The sequence below is a fragment of the Vanacampus margaritifer genome, chromosome 3 (genome assembly GCF_051991255.1).
Source record: "Vanacampus margaritifer isolate UIUO_Vmar chromosome 3, RoL_Vmar_1.0, whole genome shotgun sequence".
NCBI lineage: Eukaryota > Metazoa > Chordata > Actinopteri > Syngnathiformes > Syngnathidae > Vanacampus > Vanacampus margaritifer.
In genome coordinates, this window is record NC_135434.1 from 28,006,187 (window position 1) to 28,028,753 (window position 22,567).

At 42.7% G+C, this 22,567-nt stretch overlaps 1 protein-coding gene across 6 annotated transcripts in view; it reads right to left on the bottom strand.

Moving 5' to 3' along the window:
* The window catches only part of pdzd2 (PDZ domain containing 2), a 111,503-nt gene that overhangs the window by 81,743 nt on the left and 7,193 nt on the right, over positions 1 to 22,567 (bottom strand). For 4 of the 6 annotated variants that reach the window (XR_013293507.1, XM_077561872.1, XM_077561870.1 and 1 more), the window contains exons 2-6: positions 13,738 to 13,781; positions 13,266 to 13,655; positions 12,613 to 12,639; positions 8,473 to 8,924; positions 4,692 to 5,193 (exon numbers count right to left, since the gene is read on the bottom strand). Coding sequence is in view for 4 of the 6 variants with exons in the window: in XM_077561872.1 (XP_077417998.1) it covers positions 4,692 to 5,193; positions 8,473 to 8,924; positions 12,613 to 12,639; positions 13,266 to 13,391 (1,107 nt within the window). In the remaining 2 variants the exon portion in view is untranslated. Of the gene's footprint in view, positions 1 to 4,691; positions 5,194 to 8,472; positions 8,925 to 12,612; positions 12,640 to 13,265; positions 13,656 to 13,737; positions 13,782 to 22,567 lie in introns of those variants that run through there. The other 2 variants (XM_077561871.1, XM_077561873.1) reach the window with 2 other exon arrangements.

The following is a 22,567-nucleotide window of genomic DNA, read 5'->3' on the forward strand; positions in this document are numbered from 1 at the left end:
TTATACATGTAAATAATTCATGAATAAATGATAAGAATCACACTTCACAATGTAAAATATTTAGACCATTCCTTTGCAATTTAAATGTGTGTCTAGACACAGCAGCATAGCACCTTGATAGATAATAAGATACAACAGTAGTGCAATTTAGTAAATCAACGCTTGCAATTGTAATTTAGCGCTTGCACTAGTGATAACTTGAAAATGAAAAGGGCTGACTCAAGACACCAGTGTTACAAAAAGGGCAGGAATTGAGTCACATTATTAAGTTAATTAAGTTGCATATACAGGAAATGTTAGTTTTGGCCAGCTCACTTGACCACTTGCACTGGTTTAAGATACACCAAAATTTTCCATCTTGGTTTCTCCTTTATTACTTTTGTGTTTAACATTGGGGATGGTGGTTGTGATAATGTGTATAAGGTGACATATTTTAATTGTGTATTTATATTGATTGCAGGCATGCTGTTGTACATTGCACGTGCAAGAACAGCCGTGCCACAAAGAGGATGCAGAACATTATTAGAGCAAGTCTGACGAACTGTCTTACGAAAATGATGGACTAAACACTGTGCCAAGCTCTCGACAGTCCCCGGTTGTGGTGTGGCAGCGGCATCTTGCTTGCATGATGTATGTAAGCAACTCCGTCCGTGCCATGTACCTCTCCTACGATTCACTGCTCAACCTCGGACTCTAACCTATTGGCTTCCCGTTGGGTGACAGCGGGGTAGGAACCAGCGGCATGCAGGGTCCTGACGCTCCTGATGCACAGGTTGCGCCCCCCCCCTTTCAAATCTATGGTGGCTGTAAAGATCCGTATGGTCCCCGTGACACACAGTGCTTGCGTCCCCACTGGATGGCCTCTCCACCACGCCCCACGGAGCTGCCGTTCCCTTGCACACTGGACAATAATGGTCGGATAAAGGCCTGGCTTCTCAAGATATATACGCCTCATCTACTTTTAACACCTGCCCTCATCGACCATTGCCATGTATGGATGGGCCACCCAATGAGATACACGTGGACCTGGCAGCCACATCTAAAGCATGCCACAACGCCACCACCATACCCCTGTTCTGGCAGCAGCGGGTCTACGATGAACTCCTATGGGACGAAGCCCTTGGCGTTATTGAGCGTGTGCCTTACAGCAAACCGGTGACTTGGTGCCATCGTATGGTCGTCACTCGGAAGCATGATAGCTTCACCTGCAGGACGGTGGACCTCTCCCCTCAAAATAAGTTCTGCCAACGTGAAACCGTCGCTACTGAATCCCCATTCCACCTTGCACGTCACATCCCGAAAGAGACCTGGAAGACCGTGACTGATGCCTGGAATGGCTACGACAGTGTACCCCTTCGTGAGTCGGATCGTCACCTGATGTCCTTTATCACACCCTTTGGCCGCTGGCGTTACACGAGCGCACAACAAGGTTTTCTTTTATTGGGGGGAAGATACAACCGTTGTTTTGATGCTGTCCTCTCTGACTTAGAGCGCAAGGAGCGCTATGTGGACGACACTATCCACAACGACTCTGACCTTAAACAGCACTGGTGGAGGACCATTGACTTTCTCGCATGTGTCGGTCGGTGTCGGGGATTGTGTTGAATGCAGAGAAGTTCCAATTTGCGGAGAAAAGCATTGACTGACTGGTCCAGGCTTGGTATTGGTTACTTCCTGCTTCAACAGCATTGCAATTGCGCCTCTGGTGTACCTGATTGTTGCTCAGGGGGTTGGAGAATCACCCTGTCTGGTTCTCGTTTCCTGTCTTCAGCGGAACAATGCTTTGCTGCCATCCAAAGTGAGGCCCTTGCTGTGGGGACTTGAGCAAACAAAGTATTTCACTCAGGGTTGTGACAACCTCGTGGTTACCGACCATAAGCCTCTGGTAAAGATCTTCGGCAATCGGTCGCTGGATGAAATAATTAACTCTCGCCTGTTCAAACTTAAACAATGCACATTCCCATGGCGCTTTGACATTGTGCACCTGCCTGAGTAACCACACTGCTGATGCTACTTCGAGGCATCCTTCTCGCTCTGGATCAGTGAATGGGCCATCATTGAGGTTGTGTAGCGTGACTGATGCGGTGGAGTCAGCACTAATGGCCGCCATCCGTGAAGATGCACAGGATCTCGCCGCAATATCATGGTCCGTCCTAGCACAGGAAACTGCAGCTTCGCCCGCATCCTATACCTCATCAAGACCGGGGGTAGGGTTGATGCGAGCGACCCTGCCCTGGGGGGCCTGTCCCCAGCCTGCGAATCCATCAACGCGCAGGGTGTCCTGCTGTATCACGACTGCATCGTGATCCCTCTATCCGTGGAGTCTTTCGACATCTCCATGCTGCTTACTAGGGTGTTTCTGTGATGGAGCAGCGTGCTCGTGCTATAGTCTACTGACCTGGGATGGCCAAGGAGATACACGCCACAAGACATGGCTGTGCTGACTGCAACCGCAATGCCCCTTCACAGGCGGCCACACCGTCCTTACCATCGTCGCCACCATCCACCCCGTTCGAGGCTGTGTTTGCTGACTTCTTTGACTACAACGGGCGCCACTACTGCCCTGAGCTATACAGCGGGCACAGATTTAGGTGGCTCAGCCTTCTTTGCCACCTTCGGGGTGCCTGAGGAGCTTTCGAGCGATGGTGGTCCTGAGTTTGTGGCAAGTCACACTGAGAACTTCTTCCGTATATGGTGTGTCAGTCATTGTGTGTCCTCGGTCGGTTTCCCACAGTTGAATAGGAGAGCTAAGATCGCTGTGAAGACTGCTAAGCGACTCCTTGTTTCTAATACCGGCCCTACTGGCAGCCTCGACCATGAACGCTTTCTGCGTGCCATGTTGCAGTTGAGCAACACCCCTGACCCTGACTGCAACCTCTCCCCAGCTCAGATTATCTTTGGTCACCCTCTCACAGACTTGCTGTCTTTTGTCAACCGGCTGGAAAAGTTCTCCAACCCGCACATCCGTCCTCTATGGCGCCAGGCATGGGCGACCAAGGAGGATGCTCTCCGTACTCGCTTGACCCGTACCACTGAATCGCTAAGGGCTCATTCGAGGCCCCTCTACCCACTGGTGCTTGGCGAGACGGTGTTCATCCAGAATCAGCTGGGCCCAAGCCCTTGTAAGTGGGACAGGTCTGGTGTGGTGGTGGAGTCGCTGGGCCACGATCAGTATCGCGTCAAAGTCGACAGGTCTGACTTTGTGCAACAGTCGGTTCCTCTGCGCCTTCACACCGGCCGCCCCCTACATTGGACTGTATCCAGCGGGATCGTTACCACTGCGCTCTGCCCAGGTGCAGGAGCCCCAATCGGTCCTTACGGGCCCGATGATGTCCCAGGGGGACCCTTGACTGTCGACGGATGTGGCCTGCAACTCGGCCTCGGATGTGGCTGTGCCTGCGCCTGGTGATGGGCCTCCCTCAGGCCCCATGGGCCGATGCGGACCCAACGGCAACTTCGTCATCTCAGTCGCCACCTTTGTCACCCCTACCCCCTCGTCAATGCCGTGTGAGGAGGCCACCCAAGCGCTATGTGCCTGAGAGTGGCCGTTGGCTCCAAGGTTGAGTCCTTCTACCTATGTGTCTATAGGCGTCTGAACTGGGGGGAATGTAGCGGTTTCGTCCGGCCACAAGGGGTGACTGGGGGATTAGATTTCTAGCACTAGTCTCTCGGAGGCCGTTCTCCATTTTGTTATGTTGCCTACAGGACCACAGTGCTATTCAGTTTATATCAAGCTGCTGACGTTATTCATGAAAGTCTACATGTTTCATATATTAATATTAGTTGGGTAGTCATTCTTAACGTTGTCTATCTATTCTATGTAAGTTTATAGCCATCTTATGTTTGTAACTCTGCAGGGCTCCTTCATCTCTGTCAATAAATGCTTATTGACATTGAGGAGTGTGTCTCTTCATTACGGGCTTCGGGTGGCGGAGTGGTGCCGTGCCGAGACCATGTGCGCGTGTGTGTGAGTGAATAGAAAGGGAAAAAAGCTGCTTTAACCAGTGACTTATAGAGTGAAGCAACGGACCAGCGCGAATGTTGATGACGTATGTAAACAAACACGCACATACATGCCTGAAAATGATCGCGCCCGGCAAATTTTTTATTATCGTGCAATTAATTGATTTATTGAAAATCGCCCTACAGACAGACAATTTCCCATGGTAGCTCATTTCATGCATGCACTAATAATGCTATGAGGATGACCCTGGGTGACAGTAACTGCAAAATGAACTTTTATCCGTCACGAGTTTAGCCTCTCTCTCTCTCTCTCTCTCTCTCTCTCTCTCTCTCTCTCTCTCTCTCTCTCTCTCTCTCTCTCTCTCTCTCTCTCTCTCTCTCTCTCTCTCTCTCTCTCTCTCTCTCTCTCTCTCTCTCTCTCTCTCTCTCTCTCTCATCGTAGGAATATTAATCCCTCGAATTAATCCCCATTTTTAATCAATGTACCTGTAATCTGATTACATGTTTTTACTGTAATGGAATAGTTAAAAAAAATTGTACTCTGATTACGTAACGGCGGTACATGTATTCAGTTTGTCCCCAAGACTGCCAATAGCAATACAACTGAGGTAACATATGGGCAAAAGAGGAAGCATCACAAAAAGTGTTATTAGCAATAAAATGGAAAAAAGGTGGAACTGAAAATCACACACAATCATGCCTTACGGGGATTAGAATGCCTGAATTACCTGGTTAGAAGGTTGACTGCAGAAAGACTCTTTTTTACTTTCCAACAGTTGACTGTGACTCCTTGAAGGCAGCGGAGCAATGGCTGCATTGTGGTGGGAAAATTTGAAATGAGGTAATGTGTCTTGATTTTCTTCTGTAGGCAGATGTGTAGAGAAGATATGTCCCGTTTTCTCCTTTGAAGGGCAGACTCCTCCTTCGACAAAGCTAGAGGAGCTGAAGTCACTATAATAACTCTGAAATTCAGAGTCAGTATCATCTTTGTTGTCTCTTTTGCAGGGAGACCGTGATATGACACCAAATTTACGTGTACGTTTGCACGTTACAGGACTGTCAATGGAGTCAGTGGAAGTGCACTGTGGCAGGTCATCGCAGCAGTCATTACTGATGAACGTACTTAGACTGCCATCAACACAACAGGGAGGGAGAGGAGCTTTTCGCTTGACTCGCCGTAGCAGTACAAGGTAAATATAGCCTCCATTCCAGCACTGATCAACCAGGTAACTGGAAATACACATTAAAATACAAGTAAATGGGAGTGACTTTACTGTACATAACATGTCACCAGTGTCACTGGGGAAACAACAGATTTGTTTTACCAACAGACTTCTCTGCAGTTTTAGTTCATTGGAGTAATAAAAAAATAAAAAACATATATAATAGGAATCTTTCCACCAAAGTTGACAGTGCGATTTATTTATTATTATTCAACAATGCTGGGCATGTTACTTTAAAATCTATTATAGTTATAGTTACTTATTTTATTTATTTATTTTTCATTTTCATGTTTATTTGAATAGGCACACACAAAAACAATTTCTAATGCACAAGATCACAGCATTTGTAGCTAATGCTAACTTTTAGACAAACACAACCACAAAAAAAACCTAATCACATTAGAAAATACACATTTGTAAAATAGAGGGATGCAAATACATGTACCAGCACTGACCAACCGGCCCACATACAGACACACGCACACTCTATAAATGCATGCAGGCCTGATGTTAGACTAGCCATTTTGTCAGTTTAACTTTAAAATGCTTATAATTTTGTAATGCTTTCAAGTTAGTGGGTAGCTCATTCCACATCTTAACCCCCTGGCAGTAAAAGATTTCTGGCCGAAGAAAGTTTTTCTATTAGGCATTTTGCAGTTCCCTGAGGCAGCACTCCTCATTGCTATACTACTGCATGTAAGCACTTCCATGTGAAAATAAAACTTGCAACTTTGTTCTAATTATTGAAGCTTAACATATTCAGATATTTCAGAACATGGCAATGGTGTGATGTTAATGGCATTTCCCCAGTATTTGAAAGGAGCCATTTCACAGAATTTAAGCCTTTCCACCATTCAGTATAGGCATATATGATTAAATCTAACCTTTGACACAATGGAGAAGTAATTTCTTATGAAATATGAGTTATTTTGCTGGCTATTTTTCTAACCAGAAAGTAAGACGCCCGGTTCAATAAAACCCTGCCTGTCCGCGTGTGGCTGTCGCATAGTGGCCGAGAGACCGCGGCAAGACTGGCCAGCCACTGCAGTACCAACCACATCTTCTTTAAATGTAGAAATTGGATGGATGTTCAATTTTTCAATAAACATTTTGAACAAAACGGGTACTGCAGTTCAGTAATTGCCGCCATGACAAGCACCGACCACCTTATGCCCTACTAATCACGCTCTTTTAGGGCTCACTGTCATTGCCCATGTGAACGTTGATGTCACCCAGAAGAACGAGGGAGTCCCCAGGGGGAGTGCTCTCCAGCACACCCTCCAAAGACTCCAAAAAGGGTGGGTACTTTGAACTGCTGTTTGGTGCGTAGGCACAAATAACAGTCAGGACAAGACCCCCATCCTGAAGGTGGAGGGAGGCTACCCTCTCTCTACCGGGATGAACTCCAACGTATAGGCGCCAAGCCGGGGGGCAATAAGTATGCCCACACCTGCTCTGCGCCTTTCACCATGGGCAACTAAAGAATGGAAGATAATCCAACCCCTCTCAAGAGGATTGGTACCAGAACCCAAACTGTGTGGAGTAGCGGTGCAGTGATTAACCGGTTTTACCATTAACCGTGGTTTTTAAACGTCAGGATTAAATAACCACAGCCGTTCAACAACGTTATTTCCGCTAACAACTGTCCGTGGCATGCGGCATAATTCATAGCTCTTCTGTTTTCACATGGCCTATGTAGCAGGCGCACAACAAAGGGCTCAGCTTTGAACGCCGCTCGGGGAGAGTTGCGTACCCGGCGACTGTGGGTTGGGTTCAGACGGGGCCGGACCGCGCTGGCACCAGCAGGGGGCGTCCCCGCACCGGCCATGGTCCAGCCTGGACAAGGTTGAGTGAATGTGGGGAAAGGGGACGCCAAACCGAGGCGGCAGTCAGGCTGGGAACCACCGGCACACCGCTCTGTCGCCATCGACCGACCGACGGCCGCCTCCCCGACCCTGGGGCTCCGAGCCGCGGCCGGGTGGAGATCTCCCACGAGCTTCCCCATCCACGGCCACACGCTGAATAGGCCATAGGCCGAGACTTTTATCTCGGCATACGCATTAGGCTGCAAAATGCCTACATGTGTAGCGGGTAACTCCACAAATCGGCTGTAAGTATGATTAAAATGGAAAGAAATTAAAAGATGATTTTTTTTTAAAGATGAAAGAAAAAGAGGGTACATTTTAATACATAGTGCCCAGGCCCTATTTTAAGAGCCTACGAGCCGTCTATGTCTAATCTGCTGTATTTGTTTTAAAAGGCAGCAACTTATTTTAAATTTATTTTTAGTTATTTATTGTTGTTAAAAATAAACATAACACACACACAACCAGAGAGGTGATATTATATAGAGGCTAGCTTCTGTAAGCCGGGGATCGGACCGCCAAGGCCCCCGCTTTTGGCTGCCGCCCAGCTCACAGTGCGCCCGACCCCAGGTGGTGAGCACATGGGAAGGGGGAACCACATTGAATTTTTGGGCTGGTCCCGGCCACCAGACGCTCGCTTTCGAGCCCCACCTGCAGGCCTGGCTCCAGAGGGCGGCCCCGGTGACCCCTGTAAGTTTGTGTACACTGTACACGTATGCATTTCACCTAAAGAAAACATGACCGCACAGCAAATAATGACCTCACAGCCATGTTAATTCTTTGTCATGGTGGTATGATGGCAATGATATTAAAAACTATTCCCTATGAGAATCAAATTGTTGATGTCAAAGCTTTCACACTTACTCTTAAGTCACAATGTAGCAAAATACAATTAATGATCTTGTAGGGTGTTGATGCAATGTCGACAATGTTGACTTTTTATACTGTAACGTCATTATTCCCAGCACTGTTTATAAATGTCATCTATTTTATATGATTTTTGTATTTAAAAATTACTTTTGTTGAATCAGAGCCAAGATTTGATACAGTGCAACAATGCAACATAAACAGAATGTCAACAACCCCAATGCATGGTCATGGACGACCACCATGTGTCCAATTGTTCGTGATATTGTGTATGCGTAATAGAAGTTCAAAAGTCAGTACAAGTATGACCATTAAAATATTTTGTAAGATAATTATGATATTCGGTTATGAATTTAAACACACAAATAACCTCTGCTATAGCGCACTGACAATTATGAAACCAAGGTATAGCCCTGGTTATGCTAGTGGGATACTATCATGATTTTCTTGTATTTATAATGTAAAATTTAATCTTAAAATAAAATGTAATCTTTGCTATCTTACTTTTCACACAAAAATTGGTTAACTGACAATGATTTTTTGAGTAGACTTACCTGGCTCCGGTAACATCCACTCCGACCATTAGCTGCCCATTTAGTGATAGCAATTCATCTCTCAGTTTGATTTTGCCACAGCAAGCTGCTGGGCTTCCCTTTCTCACTTCTGTTACCCAGATGCAGCCCACATGTATGATGGGGCTCTGATCTCTCCTCCTCCTTGGTCCTCCCTTTTTTCTTCCGTCAGGGTCCCCGAAAATTGGGATGTTTCCAAAGCTAAGACCAAAATCAGATGGATAACTTTCATTTTTCCTCATAGAAACAGCATGAACCTCAACATCTGATCCTTCGTTGTAGGATGACAGGTCGGCTGATAAAGCAGAGTGATCCTCTATGAAGTTGAAGTTGATGTATTCTACTAGCTTCTGGATAGCAGCCAGACACACGGACATGTTCTCAACATCAAGACTACTGCAACTGCACACTTCATCTCCATTCTGGTCCCAGGCCTGTAAAAAGTGTAGAAAACTCAATTAATTACATTGTTTTACCAATTTGAACCCGGTGAGCTGCGAACGTTGTCGAACGTTACGAATGTTGAATTCGCCAAGTATGAGGTTGTCATCTGTGTCATTTTGCGACATTTCTGTGACGTTTTTGCAACATTTCAGACAACACATGAATTAACCTGAAATTTGAATCAAATTGATCCACCCAACAGATCAAAATTATTATTTTTCATTCCTTTTTTTATTAGAAGATTAGACATTTTTGTCCAGTCCACGTCATCGCTGTGAAACTTGATATTGGACTCGTCTCCTGGTCTGTTGTGTTTCATATTATTCCTTCAAGATCAGAAAAAAATATATTAATTTTTCTACGGAAGTGAATGGCGAACACAGCCCACCCCTGTTTGTGTGGGCAACAAGTCTATTACGGTGGCAAATTAATGAAAACCGTGACTTATTGTCACAAAATTTGTGGGTACATACTACATTGTAGACATGTGCTAATATTAGTAATGTTGGATCCTCCACCTCGTAGACACAAAAAAAAATTGTTTCTTTATGTATAATCACGGTCTAAAAATATTAGAACGAAACTCACAATATTGTGAAAAATAATTAACCCAGAAGCGTTGCCGCACATTCATATGCATAACAACGCTTTCGCATGCATGCACATGAGCGATGACGTGGACTGGAATAAAATATCCAATATGACAGTGTACATGGTATGTCATTGTTTTGACACTTAATCAGCTTCAAACTTTTTTTTCAGGGAGTCAGTTGCAATTGATATTTTAATATTCATATAGCCTATTGCGTTTTGGAGGAATTTCATCGGCTTGATTGTCCGTGCTGCCCGTGCTGCATGGGCACATTGAGCACTTGTAAACTTGAAAAATACAAACTAGAAAAAATGTTCAGCACATCTCTCCAAGATAGCTTTTGGTTTTTCATTTTTGAAATATGATTGCAATGGGTGTGCTAATGTAGCCGCAAGCCAGTGTCTTTTTGTGCCGGTCCCAAGCCGGGATAAATACACAGGGTTGTGTCTGGAATGTCATCCGACGTAAAACTTTGGCCAAATCAAACATGCAAATCAAATATATGACATCCATACCGGATCGGTCGAAGCCCAAGTTAACAACGACCGCCATCGGTGCTGTTGACCTACAGGGTGCCGGTGGAAATTTGACTATTTTTGGTTGAAGAAGGAGAGAAGGAAGATGTGTTCGTAGGAAGAAAGAGAAGAGGAACACCAAGAGTCTAGGACTGAGAGTAGGGATTTTGAATGTTGGAACTATGACAGGAAAAGGTAGAGAGCTGGTTGACATAATGCAGAGGAGGAAGGTGGACATACTGTGTGTTCAGGAGACCAGGTGGAAAGGGAGCAAAGCTCGAAGTTTAGGAGCAGGGTTCAAGTTATTATATCATAGTGTAGATAGGAAGAGAAATGGAGTAGGAGTTAACGTGAAGGAACATCCTAGAGGTAAAAAGAGTGTCAGATAGAGTGATGAGCCTGAAGCTAGGAATCGAAGGCGTGATGGTCAATGTTAGTGGGTATGCGCCACAGGTAGAATGTGAACTGTGAGTTTTCATTGGTGCATACTTCAATAGACATGTTGGTGCAGGAAACAGAGGTGATGGGCAAGTTTGGTATCCAGGAGAGGAACACAGAAGGACAGATGGTGGTTGACTTTGCAAAAAGAATGGAAATGGCTGTTGTGAATACTTTCTTCCAGAAGAGGCAAGAACATAGGGTGACCTACAAGAGTGGAGGTAGGAGTACACAGGTAGACTACATCTTGAGTAGACGGTGTAATCTGGGAGAGCAGCGACTGCAAAGTAGTGGTAGGTGAGAGTGTAAGCAGACAGCATAGGATGGTAGTGTGGAGGATGACTCTGGCAGTGAGGAAGACAAAGACGGCAAAGGCAGAGCAGAGGACGAAATGGTGGAAGATGAAAAATTAAGAGTGTTGTATGACTTTCAGGAAGGAGTTGAGACGGGCTCTGGATGGTCAGGAGGTGCTTCCAGATGACTGGACAACTACAGCAAATATGATCAGGGAGACAGGTAGGACAGTCCTTGGTGTGTCATCTGGAAGGAAAGGAGACAAGGAGACTTGGTGGTGGAATGAGGAGGTGCAGAAGTGGATCCAGTGAAAAGAGTTAGCTAAGAAGAAGTGGGACACAGAGGACTGAAGAAAGTAGAGTACAGGGAAATGCAGCATAAGGTGAAAGTAGAAGTGGCAAAGGCCAAACAAGGGGCTTACCATGACTTGCTAGTTATGTGTATGCTAGGTTGGACAGTAAGGAGGGAGAGACTGATCTATACAGGTTGGCAAGGCAAAGAGACAGAGATGGGAAGGACGTGCAACAGGATAGGGTAATATAGGATAGGGATGGAAGTGTGTTGACAGATGCCAGTAGTGTGATGGGAAGATGGAAAGAGTACTTTGAATAGTTAAAGAATGAGGATGACAGTGCCACTGAGGAAAAGACAAAAGGCAGAGCTGGAGGTGGCAGAGATGAAGATGCTGAGGTTCTCTTTGGGAGTGACCAGGATTGATAGAATCAGAAATGAGTACATCAGAGGGACAGCACATGTTAGAGGCTTTAGAGATAAAATCAGAGAGGCCAGACTGAGATGGTTTGGACATGTCCAGAGGAGAGATAGTGAGTATATTAGCAGAAGGATGCTGAGTTTCCAAATTCCAGGCAGGAGGTCTAGAGGAAGACCAAACTGGAGGTTATATGGATGTAATTAAAGAGGACATGAAGGTAGTTTGTGTGAGAGCAGTGGATGCAGAGGACAGGGTTAAATGGAGGCAACTGATTCACTGTGGCGACCCCTGAAGGGAAAAGCCGAAACGAAAAGAAGATTGCAGTGGGTGTGCTGCTCCAAACAGAGCACGCTCCACCTGAACACAAGCACACTCTAACCGTAGTGTATGGGCGTCAGAGTGAATTTATAAATGTGACCTCGGAAAGAACTTGGCCAACACATCTTATGACGAATTACGATGAAATACGACAGGATTACGAGCAAATGCGCATGTTGACGAAACACACATATTGACTTGGTTCACAAGCATATTACGTTCCTGTCACGGTTGGCTGTGGTTTTGGACCCAAGTGTGTGTGTGGGGGCCGAAGTAAAGTCCAAAACAAAAGGGTTTTATTAATTAAACAAAAACAAGGTGGTGCACAACGTACCGACAAAAAAACAACACAGTCCTAAAGCAAAGCAAACTCAAGTGGCATGACGAGGAACTAGCAAGACATGAGCAAAACTTGGAAACGACAATGGACCGACCCAGACTGGACAAACACAACAGACTAAATACACCAACACTAATGAGACACACCTGGGAAACACAATAGGCTGAGGGCACCGATTGGTCAGACACACTGGGAAGGGAAGAAACACAGGTGGACATGATCAGACATAACGAAATATGGGGAGAAATCAGGAACACATGACAAACACCAACCACAGACAAAAACAACAAAACATACCAATAATAAACAAAATCCAACCCCTCCAAAACCGAAACATCATAAGTTTGCATACCCTTTAGGTATGCAAACTTATGAGCACAACTGTACTGTATATCTGTTATATATGCTTGTGTAAGCACAACCACACCAAGAATAAGAGTAAACTAGCAACCAATATTTGCCAACTTACCTTCAAATTTGCAGTGCTACGATGAGGCTAAAAATGTAAAATAAATAAATAAATACATTTTAAAAAAAAAGGTAATTCCAGCAGTGTACTCTGAAGAACTCCACCGGACATTGACATCCCACTGAACAGGGAACGGAACAAGCTAACGCCAATGGGCTGTGTGCGCAAAGATCGGTCACTTTGTCGCAATGGAATATAGCGTCCAAACTTAGGCATATCTATTGCATTGTAGAGGAACTATTGTGCATGTTAAATTTTTAACACGGTTCAATGTGTGCGCCTCCAACCACAAATGTGTCATTATTTCAGATAACAGATATGAACGAATCAACTTCATTCATCATTAACTACTTTTTATCCAGCTCATCTAAAAGCACTTATATATCGATTAATTGTAAATACATAAACACATTAAAAAAAAATAGACCTCTGAGGAGAGAGATGAGATCGGTGGAAAAGAGCGGTTTATTTTTATGGGATCAGCCGATCGCCTATGCCCCAAAATTAAGGCGATCGGGGCCGATCAATCAGCCGGCCGATCCACCGTTGCACCCCTAATTTTTGTATAAGAAATACTGATTTTCACAAGCAGGAGAGTGTAGGAAAATGCATACTAACAATAAACTGGAAACATGCAGAAGAAGGCGAAATACCTTGCTGACGCAGATTCCAGTTTGCAGTTTAAAGTTGTTCTCCTGGTGTGACCTTTCAGCATGAGCTTTAAGCCACTCCTTGAGAAGTGAAAGGATGCTGAGGGCATTGTCTTGGGATATGGGCATTCTGGAATTACCATAGGCCTATTGAGACTTTCTCACCAACAACAACGGTGATGCTGCCAAATGTCCGTGCAGGCACAAGAAAAACTGTTTATCCTGATGGCCCTAAATCAATCTCCAAAACACCATGACAGAGCCAAAACCTTCAGTGTCTGTATTTATCCCCCCCCCAAAAAAGTCAGACTTGCATGCAATATTCCAGATTGTGGAGGATGGTTTGGGTGCTTGTATAGGTCTGCTTGGGATGTTGCAGAATCCCACAAATACCTAAACGGGAGAAAATAACATTGATTAATTTATTATTAATGAGACACACTCTATCAAACAGCGCTGTTGTAATTAAACTAACCTTATTCTCTCAACTATTGTAGAATGTGAATAATCATCCAGGCACTGTGAAGAAAAGCAGTGATGCAAATTAACATTTTAAAGCCTCAAAAATCTAATAATAAAATAGGTAACAACCAATCATGGCTCACCTGTTTTCAGGGATTGGTCATTAAACTGAGAAATGATTGGTCGTTACCTACTTCCTCAGCACAGATGATGTCTTAATCAGTCGACACCAAGTGGAAAAAATAGTTTTTAAAGGTATTAATTGTACATGAAAAATAATGAAGTTATCACATTAATTATAGACAAAAAAAACAACACTTTTTACTGCTGAAAATGGCTCAATGAGTCAAATATCCCTTTAAGCACTTCAGATGGTGTAACACGATTTTGGTGGATTTGATTGAGGCGCTCCATGGACATATGCTGGATCAATTTTATGCTGGGACAAACCCTCTGAATCATTGTAAAAAATAAATTCATGAAACAAGTTTTTAGTTTTAAAAATATTTTACTGCACCCCCTGAACGCGCATCACAACTGTGGGTGGTGGGGTGAGTCACACTACTATTCATGCACAATCGGTGATGCAAGGCGGTCTTCAATTGCCCACATCACGTGCAGCTGGGGAGATCTTGCAGTTTACCTTTATAAAATGCACTTTGCATGCGACAATCTCATCTCTCTGAGCCCAACGAATCAATTTGCTTCCACAACGTCAAGGAACGCGCTGATTTTGATGTGAATCAAGGGAGCCCCTTCAATTGGCTGGAGACAGCTATGTTCCGTCCCACAACGGTGCATATGCAATATTCTATGTGCGCTAGTCAAGCAAACTACCAAAAGAAAGGAAATTTCACCCATATGCACATTGAGACAAAAATAGAGCCCTCTTTTATCAGAGCCCATGACCACAACTACACGCTGAAAAATGCCCAAAACAATTCTGAAATTTCATACTATTCTGAGGCAAACTGAGCTAGTGTGTGTGCGTGCATGCATCTCTCTCCTTCTCCTCTCTCTTGCTACACACAAACACACACACACACACACATTTGTCTTTGTGTCCTAATGGTGACATATCATTGTCATAATTTATTTCCTAGCCCCTTACCCTAACCTTAACCATCACAGCTGATTGCCTAATCTTAACCCTTACCTTAACCCCAACCAAAATCCAATTCAAACCTTAACTCTAAAAGCAAGTCTTGACCCTCAAAAAGAGGTCTGAACTTGTGGGGACCACCGAAATGTCCCCACAAGGACAGGTCGGTCCAGACTCCCCACAATGGTAGTTATACCAGGAAAAAAAATGTGTATATGGGCCCCATAATGTAGCAAAGGCACACACACACGCACACACTTGCCACCCAAAACAACAACTGAAAGAAAGCCAGAAGAAAAAGGTCACTATATAAACAAAGTTTTCATGATATGTCTCATCAATAGAAAGTATATAGTGTGACGGTTGTTATTAATAGTCTCAAACATAATGATTAAATCTTTTGGTGAATAGCAAAGTATGGTCTCGATAAGAAATGGGGACTGTGGGCTGACCCAGTTGGCGTAAACTTAACTACAAACAGAGAGCTGAGTACGGCCACATCTTTAGCAATTAGAGATAAAAACCCAGGCTACCCCATGACCACATCGTAATGACTATGTAGAACCAGGGCTTCAAATAAAGTGTTGAACTTTGTGTTCCCATCTGTCGATTCTATTCAAGTACACTGCATGAAAGTGGGCAGCGCCCGCACTCCCAGAGAACAGTTAAAATTGGATGTTTACTAGGCATTACTGTGTAATGTTTTTGCCATTGTCAGCAATGTTAGTACAAAACATTCAACATTAAAGGGTCCATATCACGCTATTTTAAGCCCCTCCACCATTAACTATAGACATATTTTACCTTTGACACCATGGCGATGTAATTTGTTATGAAATATAAGTAATTTTGCAGGCTATTTTTTAACCCGGAAGTAAGACGTCAGGTTCAATATAGCCCTGCCTCTGCCCATGTGGCTGCTACACCCCTCTCACCCCAGACCGGTCAGCCGCTGCAGTACAACCGTGTCGTCTTTAAATGTGGAAATTGGATGGATGTTCAATTCTTCAATAAACATTTGAAACAAAACAGCTTGTTTGCCACTCAATACTACAAGAAATCATAGTGGAGGGGGAAAAAAAGCCCTGCGTGGGACACAAACCGGGCACCTACTGTTTTCAGAGTGAGCACGCTAACCGCTACACTACACCATCCGCTCATATACGTTCATAGTACAGGGCTGAGGTTTAGCGTTCGCCAGCTCGCCAATGGCAACTAAAAACTCGACACCATTCGTCCGGATGGCGACCTGAATATTATTACGAGTGGAAGCGTGCGCACAGACTCGTGACAGCTATAAAAATATGTTCATTTGATGACTGAATCGAAACAAGACAGCACCCTTATGATTTTGCGACGAATATCGGCGAGTTTTCGTTGTGACGCAGTCGATCATGTGGCGCTTTCTGGACGGCTCATGCGTTGGCAAAAAGAGGCAGGCCATACTCGGACTTTAGGGTGACCAACCGTCCCGCGTAGCGCGTGCACGCACAGCGTTTGAAGCTCAATTCATGCATCCCGTAAATTGGAGTCGTGTCCCATAAAATCTGTGCTTGCCCTATTAATAATCAATAAATAAAAACTTTAATGAGAGTTTGGTGCGATTACTGTCAGCCGTAACCACGACAACAAGGCGTAGCCACGGACTTTCATATATACAGTAAAGTTCATCTGTGTGAGTAGCTCACAAAAAGTCCCCCGTTGCCGTCACAGCCGCCAGACTATCGAAAACCACAGAACCCCTGAACCACCATAGTTGCTTGGGTTGGAGGAATGAGACACACGCATTGTGTATGAGTAACTGGGATCTGTTCTAAAAATAGCTCACCACTGATGGGACACTGACTTACTAAGAAGAATTAATAGAAGTAATATGTTAACATGTTTTTAAAACTTATCATACTACATGTTTTTTAATTTGCCAAATATTCTATATTTTGATTACAAGTGTAATAGATTGTGTTGAATGAAGGAAAGAGATGTTTATATTTACTCAAATATCATAAAAGAAAGGACAAAAATAGCAGCATAAATAAACAATTTTATGGGGTACTTGAAATGGGGGGATAAAAATCAGTGATAGAGTGAATCAGCAAATAAGTGAACTGCAAAAGAGCGAAAGACCACTGTACTGTAGGTATGTGCTAGAAATGGGTAAACCAAACCAAACACGGATCTGCCCACGGGGTTGGGCTGCCGCGTCAATGAATAGTGTCCCACATTGTCCCTCAAAAACATACCCTTTGGGCTTATTAGCAGTTGGTTACCCTCACCACCCCCATCTGAATATGGAGTGGAAGTGCGAGTAAGTAACATAATCTCTCTCTCAGAGAATGGTAAATGGAAGAAAACACTTCTGCTGTGTTTTTGGTGAGGAATTTGCATTTTTGACATGGATAAAAGCTCCAAAAAGTGGATTTTTCATTAAATGGATCCTTTAAGTTAACAATTGTGCAAGGGATTGATAAATAAAGATCCACAAAAACGTATTGCAGTATTTTTTGATTGCATAAACACAACAAAAAAAACACACACACACAAAATAATTATGTAATGATGAAAATGTTACACTGCAGGAGAAAAACATTGGACCAGATTTTCACCATTATAAGTCACCCTCACTTTTTTTGAAAAATACACACAATGATTTGCAAAACACTGAACACACTTGTATACATACATTAGACACAGAAGTATATCTTAATGCCACTTATTTACAATTCCAAAGCACTGACTGACAAATCACCATACACATGAGGGAGTTGATTAAACACACACGAATTAGGTGTATAAACACGATTGCTTTATTGTAGACAAACAGATCAGGTTTGAACACTACAAAAATGCAGCAGGTAAGTTCACCTACTTTCAACCAAAATGAAAGAAGTCAGAGGAAGAAAACTGAGGGTGAGAGGGGGAATCTGTGGAGGATGAGCAGGATGTAGAGGTTGAGGAAAACCTGATATAGGAGGAGAACATCCTCAAAGATGAAGAGGACCAAATTTGTCAAATAAAATTCATGCAACACTTGTTGATAATATCATCAACCATGGATTGATGCTGAGGGAGGCTAGGCCTTCCAACAAGAAAATAGTTTAAAAAAATAAATAAATCATTTTAACTCATTCACTCGAGCCATTTTCACTGAAGAAACCCCCTTTGCTCCCGGCTGTTTTACTGAATATTGGCTGATTCTGCAAGGCCCACAGAATATTGTGTTCTATTGCTATACTAAACATGGAACCTACCAAAAGAAAGATTAAGAGTCTCTTCTTTCATCAGGAAAAAAATTACATTTGTATCCGTTTTGCAGCAATTAGCATTAGAATATAGCTAAATTTCATCATTATTCACAAATCTGTTTAAAACTATGGGGAAAACAGCTTCTTTGAACATGGCCCTGGTTGATCTCTTATACTCTGCTGCCACCTGCTGGCCATTTTTGTAATAACTACCATTGCTTCAACCGTTCTTTTCAGTTCAGAGGCTGCTTCAAAGCCTTCTTTATGCTCTAGCTTAAAAAAACATGAAAAACGTATAAATCCGTTTTGGGACACTAGTAATATTTAAAATAGGGATGTAAGGATAACGGCAATATTGTGATATCGCAATATTAAATCTGCCACAATATATCGTCGTCATCATGTCACAATATTTAAAGCAGCACATCTGTTAAAAAAAAAGTCGGGTTGATTTCCCCTCACCCTCTGGTGGGTAATTTTTTAGTGCAGTTTAATTATCACAAGGCATGTTTTGGCCCTTTTATGTTTAAAATCCACGCTAATGGTCAGATGAAGGGGAACATAATATGCTTGTGAACAGAGTCAATATGTAGAGGAAGTCAATGCGTGCTTGCATTAGCAAGTAAGTGCCTCAATATCCGTCCATCCATTTTCTTAACCGCTTGTCTTCACTAGGGTCGCGGGGGGCACTGGAGCCTATCTCAGCTGGCTTTGGGCATTAGGCGGGGTACACCCTGAACTGGTTGTCAGCCAATCGCAGGGCAGAGTTTTTTCCAATTGCTAAAATGACATGCATAGCACTATTATTTAAACTGACACACTTCTCAAGTCTCCAACACTCTAAACATATTTTATGCTTTACACAATTCAAAAAGGCACTTTTTAAATGCACTGAATACGGTTCTCTGCATAAAACACAATAATCTGACATATAAAGTCACATGTTTGCCATTTGAAAATACTGCTATTCAAAATGACACAAGTTAATTGGCCAATATATGTACCGGCTGGCCAAATACCTCAATGGTTAAGCCTGGTTTATACTTCTGCGTTTGCTCTTGCGTTAATAACCGGCGTACATCACATGATCAACAGTCTTGAACACCGTAGATGGCGGGTCGTAACATCGCTCGTGATTGGTCCGTTTTGATGCGTGCTTTTCTCTCCCTCCCACTCTCTCTCCCTCCCTCTCCCCCTCTCCACCTCAAACGGCTCTCTCACTCTCTCTCTCTCTCTCTCTCTCTCCCCCCTCTCCCTCCCTTAATTGCTACCACCTCAATCAGGAAGTAAGCACCATAGAAATAGGAAGACGTGGCAGAGAGAGAAAGAGGAAGAGCAAGGAGGAGAAGGAGAGGGGGAGGAATAGTGAGAGGTAGGATGGGTAGAGCTGGTAGAGGAGTTGATGGCCAAAGAAGACAACAACATTCAATCAAATAATAAAATCAGAGCAATCTTAGTTGATCATGTCATCAACCATGTTCTTGTTCATGTTCTACAATTTGAAATAGTTTAGTATTATGGCAAAGCATACTAAAAATGGCAATGCTTCTCATTATGCCAAACAGTGTGTAGTTGATTAGACATAAATCTGGTAATATGAATGACGACGTGTGTGCCACTTGGCACAAAAGTTTGATTTTGATAAAGCTATATGTAGTTTTGGTTTCAGTGCTTCATTTTGCAGGATATGTGAGGGATTTTGCAATTCAGGTGTGTGGTTTTTGAATTGTGTTAAGAATTCTGAGAAAACAAAAATTGTGTTTTAGCAATAAGAAAAAACTGTAATTTACCATATTGTGTAATTGTACTTTCTTTGTGTTCTTCTCTTACATTAATTCCTAAAGTTTTTTAAGTAAAACACAGTAGAGTGTAAATGGTTCAAACAGAGTTAAACCTTATGAAACTTGTGTATTTCGTAGCAACATAAAATGGTTTATATACATGTGGTTAGCGTTTTGACAAGAGTGATTTATTTTGCACAGAATGTGAGATGTTCTGTATCTTGTGTGCATGGTTGTGCTAATTGTGCGTAGTTTTTAAAATCCGAGCCGTTTTCTATTTCGTGCTTAAGCAATCGTAAAAAATTATAAGTTGAACATCGCAGTAATAATAATAATAATGCATCAGATTTATATAGCGCTTTTCTAGACACTCAAAGAGGCTTCACAGAGGAATGGATACATTATTCATGCACTCACACATTCACACTGAGGTGGCGGTAAGCTACTTAAGTAGCCACAGCTGCCCTGGGGAAGGCTGCCAGTGTGCGCCTACGGAACCGCCGACCACCACCAAACATTCGCACCTTCCATACACCAGTGTGAGTAGCACTGGAGGCAGTGTGTGTGAAGTGCCTAGCCCAAGGACACAACGACACAAGACACGGGGAGAGTGGGGATCGAACAGCGACCTTCTGGTTACTGAACGACCGTCTCTACACCCTGAGCCACGGCCGCCACAGTGCAGTGCGTAACTGGTTCAAACAGTTCAACTTTATGTAAAAAAACAAAACAAATTGTTTGCTTTTGTTTGTTTTTTAACTTTGCAGTAAATTTAATCTATATTGGAAGTACAGTATTTTTATTTGTCTATTTTCTGGGCTTACAGTGCTGATACACATTTTTGTTGTGAGTGTTTATGAATGATTTTGGATATGTGTATGAGAATAAATAAATCTTATTTTCAATAGTGTGTAGCACTGATCTTGTGTTTGTAGTTTTTACAAGAGTGATTCACTTTGCAAAAAACTGTAAAATTACTATATTCAACTATTAGATCTAGAAAAATCCCTTATTCAACAGTGTCATCTCTTTTGTTAGTGCTCTTTGTTATAGCTCTAAAGAAAGCAATGCCAATGAGGGTGTGTTCAGGAAATTCAGCTGAGAAATCAACTTGTGCATAACAATAGACAAGTGGTAAGCTGTTCCCTTTCATTTATTTAGAGCCCCTCTGAGCGGGACACACAGTCTGAGTTGGCAAAATAAACAAGAAGTCAGGCTACTGTATTGACAACCAAAGATCCCACACATTAAAAACAAGAAATTACCAAACCTCAAATACAGCATAAGAAACCAAAAATGCTATGAGAAATCAAAATGCATTTATTGTACTCATTTAATGAAACTGTAACACTGAGAAAAGCAACATTAACATTTTAAAACACTTTCTTATTAATTGTGTTTTTATGGGACAACACACAATAAATGACACTTAAGCACAATAAAAAATTGTCATGTACAGCTTATATAACTGTAAATTTATTGCTCTTTTACATCAATTTATAGCTTAAAACCTGACAACAAAAGTGAGTACATGAAAATTTCCTAAATGAGCACTATAGGGATAGGACGAGCTCAGGTGTGGATAGTGTGTTAAATTTGATATTACAGCTCTCACACTCTCTCATAGTGGTCACCAAAAGGTCAACATGGCACTTCATGGCAAAGAACTATCTGAAGATCTGAAAAAAATAATTGTTGCTCTAGATGGCTTAGGCTATAAAAGACTGCCACCATGTCGTGTGGTCTGATGAGACCAAGATAAGCTTATTTGGTTGAGATAGTGTTAAGCGTGTATAGCAGCAATCAGGTGAGGAGTACAAAGACAAGTGTGTCTTGCTTACGGTCAAGCACGGTGGTGTGACTGTTATGGTCTGGGGCTGCATGAGTGAAGCCGGCATTGGAAAACTACAGTTCATTGAGGGAACCTTGAAATACAATATGTACTGTGACATACTGAAGAAGAGCATGATCCAGAATTCAAACCTGTACATTCCACAACTACGTAGATAATATGCCTGTCTAGATCGCTATTGTGAAAGAGGCTAAAGCGTACTTGCCATTTTCTGTATCTCCGGGTCATGCAATTTTCTTTCAGACACTTTGAGACTTTCTATAACTCAATTAGTGCATGCTATATGTCTTTTTATTCATTTAAATTTTGCTTTTATGATGGGACAAGGTTAGTGTTAATGGAAATGCAATCTTTGTTTCCTGTTTTAGATTGACCTAAATTTCTCATCCAATCCTATCCTCCCCTCCCCCTGCTTTTGTGACCATATGGCCAAAGATTAGAAAAAGCCCCTTTTGTATGTTCCAAATGCAATGTAATGACATAATACAGGTTGTAAACGTGTTTGGACCCATACTACATGTGCCAGGATTTTACTAGTAGTGAATTAGACTTATTTTATACATACCATGTTATTATTATTAATAATGTACAAAAAGCCAAATTAACTTTTGTGAGGTTACTGAATAAAAAATAAACGCAGTCCTGATTTTGAGTCTTAGGTTCCGGGTCCTGGCGGATTTTGCCAAACTCATTGTTTTGTCCAACTATTATGCAGGTCGTGTACCTGTTGTGGCACAGCACCAGCTTCCCATATTTCGCCATGGGTACGTCAATAACACAGTTGTTATAGCGATTCATACAATAAACCAATTAAACGGGAATTTAACTGTTAAATTCCTTCCTATTTCCAAATTCACGTTTGCATT